General features: G+C 36.2%; 1 protein-coding gene across 1 annotated transcript; it reads left to right on the top strand.

Annotated features, from left to right (window-relative positions):
* Nucleotides 1-422: 422 nt before the first annotated feature.
* On the top strand, nt 423-3,784 carry LOC132890300 (C-C motif chemokine 4 homolog). The gene is made up of 3 exons (XM_060927110.1): nt 423-546; nt 3,402-3,516; nt 3,657-3,784. Exons 1-3 carry the CDS (start codon nt 477-479, stop codon nt 3,718-3,720), a joined length of 249 nt encoding a protein of 82 aa, XP_060783093.1. The 5' UTR covers nt 423-476; the 3' UTR covers nt 3,721-3,784.
* Nucleotides 3,785-5,364: the final 1,580 nt, after the last annotated feature.

The following is a 5,364-nucleotide window of genomic DNA, read 5'->3' as shown; positions in this document are numbered from 1 at the left end:
ATGTGATTTGAGGTAAATATAACAGAAGCAAACATAAATCACATTCATCAATTATGCTTGCTGTCAACACACACACACACACACACACACACACACACACACACACACACACACACACACTTTCCCATTTTTGTTGGTGGTGATACTAAGAGAATGTTTTAAATGCTAACTGATGTTCAGTGTTGATTTCATGAACTTTTCCACTCAACCATAGGCTGTACATCACAGCGTGTTGTTTACATGATAATCAATGGAGAAGTTACTATCTTCAAGATAAATCTTGATGATAGATCTTCAGTAGTTGTTTTTTTAGGCTGGGTGGAGGATGTGGTGAGAAAAAGAGCTGCGTGTCGATGTACAAGGGGCGGGGAAAAAGACTCTGCCTTTAGGTAAAAATTTGTATAAAACAAGCCAGATGTAATCAAATTAGGTCTGAGAGAGAGAAGGAATCAGATCTTCACACACCTGCTGAGAACATGAAGATGAATCGTGTGTTTTTGGTCCTGGGCTTTGTCCTGATCATGGCGCTCTACTCAGATGCTCAGCGTGAGTTTAACGAACAGATCGATGTTCATTGGGTGTTTAATCACCCATTTATGTCATATTATAGGTTCAAAATGAATAACATATCTCATTAGTTGATCTGCACAAAGTATTGACACCCTGTATATTGTTCAGCAATGGAAAAGGTCACCACTGAAATGATATAATTTTCAGTGGTAGATGATTCACCATTCTCAGCTCAGCAGTGAGGTTTTCCTGTACTAAAAGAATTGTTATATATTGCAAGTATTTACTGTTAAAATTATGATTAAAATTTGGATGATATAATGACTAATTAATCATAAATATTTATATTCATGAAATATAAAATTATTACATGAAGGATGCAATTTATTTATCTTTATAAGATCTGACTTTCATGTATTATTATTATTAATAATAATAATACATGACTGAAAGACTGAAAGAAAATGGTGCAAATCTAAACTTCACATCCATTATCAAATCCATAAAGAGATGCTTTGTAATTATAATTATGAAATTCGTAAAGCAAGACAGTCTTTCTTCTCCAACATCATCAGCAGGAATATGAACAATGCCCGTGTGCTATTTTCAACAGTAGAGAAGCTAACTAATGCCCCACCACAATTAGCACCTGAACTTCTATCAGTTAATAAATGCAATGAGTTTGCATCTTTTTTCAAAGGTAAAATTGATAAAATAAGGCAGAATATTTCTCATAATATATCTCAGTTGCAAAAAATTGAAAAACTGCAATCACCAATGACACAGATAGATAATTTTAACACAATGTCAGAATTTTGTTTAATTGATTATGAGACTCTTGAACAAACTGTACAAAATCTCAGTTCTTCAACATCTGAACTGGACATTCTGCCCACCAACTTTTTTAAGTCTGTTCTTCATCTTATAATTCCAGATGTGCTTCAAATTATAAATACATCCTTGGAGACTGGCGTTGTTCCTGTGTCCCTTAAAAAAGCTGTTGTAAAGCCCCTTCTTAAAAAAAATAATCTAGATCCTTTAGTGTTAAATAACTACAGGCCAATATCAAATTTACCATTCATCAGGAAAATCCTGGAAAAAATTGTCTTCAATCAATTAACTGCCTTCTTGATATCAAACAGCTGTTTTGATAATTTTCAGTCAGGATTTCATGCCAATCATAGCACTGAAACAGCGCTGATTAAAGTTATAAATGACATACGTCTTAATACTGATGCAGGCAAAACATCGGTCCTGGTATTACTGGACCTCAGTGCAGCTTTTGATACTGTTGATCACAACATACTGCTATATCGACTTGAACACTGGGTTGGATTGACTGGTAAAGTTATCAATTGGTTAAAATCATACTTAAAAGATAGAAGCTTCTTTGTTACCCTGGGAAATTGTTCCTCAACGTCAATGCCCTTGACCTGTGGTGTCCCCCAGGGGTCGATTCTTGGACCATTACTTTTCAATCTTTATATGCTCCCACTTGGGCAAATTATCAATAAAAATTCAATTTTGTATCACTGCTATGCAGATGATACCCAAATTTATTTTGCTCTATCACCTAATGACTATGCCCCCCTTGAATGTCTCTACCAGTGTATCGATCAAATCAATAGCTGGATGTCACAAAATTTTCTTCAGCTGAACACAGATAAAACAGAAGTAATTCTATTTGGAAAAAAAGACGAAAGACTCAGGATTACCACTATTCTTGACACAAAATGGATTAAAACTAAAGAAATGGTTAAAAATCTTGGTGTTTTCATTGGCAGCGAGCTAAACTTTGACAGTCACATGAAAGCAATCACTAAATCGGCATTTTTTCACCTAAAAAACATTTCCAAACTAAGAGGACTTATGTCAAAAAATGATCTGGAAAAACTAATGCATGCCTTCATCTCTAGTAGGGTTGATTACTGCAATGGCCTTTTCACAGGCCTGCCAAAAAAGACCATCAAACGACTTCAGCTGGTTCAAAATGCAGCGGCTAGGGTTCTCACACGAACAAAAAGAACAGAGCACATTACTCCAATTCTAAGGTCTCTTCACTGGCTTCCAGTAAGCTACAGAATTGACTTTAAAGTATTGCTGCTGGTGTATAAATCTCTAAATGGTACAGGGCCCAATTACCTCTCTGATATGTTGCAGCGGCCTAACCCAATCAGATCTACCAGATCGCAACAGAAAAATTTACTATTAAAACCAGTTGTTAAAACAAAGTGTGGTGAAGCAGCTTTTAGCTACTATGCAGTACAGCTATGGAACCAACTGCCAGAGGACATTAAAAATGCTCCTGCTGTTGGCAGCTTCAAATATAGACTAAAGACCAAGCTGTTTTCAGATGCTTTCTGTTAAATAATTAATATTTTTACATTTTTTATAATCTTTACTTTCTCTGCATGTTTTAAATTTACTTTAATTTTATTCTATTTTATTCCGCTGGTTTCTTTTTCTTTTTCTCCTTTTTTTCTTTTTGGCATTTTATTATTTTATTTTAATTATTATTTTCTTTTAATTCTTTTATTTCTTTTAATTAATTGTTTTAGATTAAAAATAAAATTATTTTATGTAATTTTATTTCTCTATTGTTTACTGTTTTTGTTTTTGCTTCTGTAAAGCACATTGAACTGCCATTGTGTATGAAATGTGCTATATAAATAAACTTGCCTTGCCTTGCCTATTATTATTATTATTATTATTATTATTATTATTATTATTATTATTAATAGTAGTAGTAGTAGTAGTAGTAGTAGTAGTAGTAGTAATGTTTCATTACGGTAACTGAAGAACTGAAGGAATAATTTTGTATGACTTTTTGTACATTTATTTTATTAATATTTTCTGTTTGACAAAAAACACCTCATCTCTCTTTTGCTCAGCTAAAGCTGTTGCACCTACAGAATGCTGCTTTGAGTTTTTCACTGGCAAAATTCCTCCCCAATACATCCTGGAGGTTAAAAAGACAGACTCACAGTGTCCACAGAAAGGGTTCATGTGAGTATCTGACAGTTACACAAGGATTACTGTTTTATTCCATGATTTTAATTTTAAAAAAGTGAAATTAAATCCATTTCTAAATGAGATGAGAGTAGATTGAGATTGTGTTGATGTGTGTGTTGATGTGTGTGTTTCAGTGTTACTACTCCTAAGTTCCCCAGACTGTGTGTTCATGAAGTCACCATGGAATTAAAAGCTTAAAGCATCTTAATGCTGCAACTGAGATGCAACACACACCATTTATTATGATGCTTATGGATGTTACTGATGCTTAATGTGATTCAGATTCAAATAAAGTTATAACACACCACTGAGTGAACTGAGTGATTTATTAACAAAAAACATTAATGTGAGAAAATGTCTAAAAATAAACTTGTGAATATTTGATCAGTGTGATACGCTGCCCTGTGATTCAGCATGAGCAGCTGTGGTTGGCTGGTTTCCCGTGTCTCAGACGTAGCACGTTAACTGAACGTGAACTGTGGTTTGTGAAATGCATTGTGACTCAAACACATGCTCGCAAACAGAATGTACACACAGATTCTCATAGTGGAAGTAATCTGACATAAATGTTTCCAAGTCTGCAATTCTTTTACTGAACTCCTTAGTAAAAGGACATTAACCCACTTCATTCAGTCAGATAGACATGGCCTTGACTGGTTTGCTTTATTCCTATGAAGGTAGAGACATGGACGTTTTCTCTTCTGATCGAGCTGTCACTTGGATTATTAATGGATTATTAAGCTGTTTGTAAACATTCAGCCTGAAAATATCTCTGTTATGGACTCACGCTATGAGATGGGGAGAACACAGTCACACAACCCAGGTCTCAGTACAACCAAGTGAGGAATTTTTAATGAAATCGAAAGGACGGGGAAGTGCAGTTATAGTGAGTGGTGAGATATGTGCAGTCTGGGCAGGCAGTGGAGAGCCGAAAATGGCCGAGGGCGTGTTTGCAGGTGGGGGCTGACTGTTTCTTCAGCAACACGGGAGCAGTTGTGTGAGGAGTGGTGCGCTGGTTGGTCCGCCGTCACTCTGTCCAGTAAAATTCTTCCACACCAAATTCAAATGGATCTTGGTTTCTGCAGGGAGGAGTATGCTGAAACAGGAAAAGGCCTTCCCCAAACTGATGCAATGAAGTCAGAAAGATATGAATCCTTAATATGTCACTGGAGCATAAATTAAAATAAATGTCCAAACAATGTTACCCATGTAGCGTAGTTCACTGTTCACTCTACTAGGTAAGCTGACACTATGAAATAAACAAGAGGAACATACATTTGCAAAAATATTCTGACCTTCAGAATCACCTGGAATTCTGTATTGATTAATGATAAAATGTGATCAGATCTTTATTCAGGGCGGCACAGTGGTGTAATGGTTAGCATTGTTGCCTTACAACAAGAAGGTTCTGGGTTTGAGCCAGTGACTGACAAGGGCCTTTCTGTGTGGAGTTTGCATGTTCTCCCTGTGTCTGTGTGGGTTTCCTCCGGGTGCTCTGGTTTGCCCCACAGTCCAAAAACATGCAGGTTAGGATAATTGGTGGCTCTAAATTGACCTTAGGTGTGAATGTGAGTATGAATGGTTGTTTGTCTCTATGTGTCAGCTCTGCAATAATCTGGTGACTTGCCCAGAGTGTACCCCGCCTCTCACCCATAGTCAGCTGGGACAGGCTCCAGCTTACTCACGACCCTGCACAGGATAAGCAGTCATGGATAATGGATGGATGGATCTTCATTCAAGATCAAGTCAAAATAATACACTCATGCTGGCTAAACTAATAACACAAAAGCTCTTAATTGAAGTTTGAGAAAATGATCAGAACCCTTTTTTAGTAGAACTAGT

This window comes from Neoarius graeffei, chromosome 8 (assembly GCF_027579695.1).
Source record: "Neoarius graeffei isolate fNeoGra1 chromosome 8, fNeoGra1.pri, whole genome shotgun sequence".
Classification (NCBI taxonomy): Eukaryota; Metazoa; Chordata; class Actinopteri; order Siluriformes; family Ariidae; genus Neoarius; species Neoarius graeffei.
The sequence above is the reverse complement of the archived record's forward strand: the minus strand, read 5'-3'. Positions and strand labels throughout refer to the sequence as shown.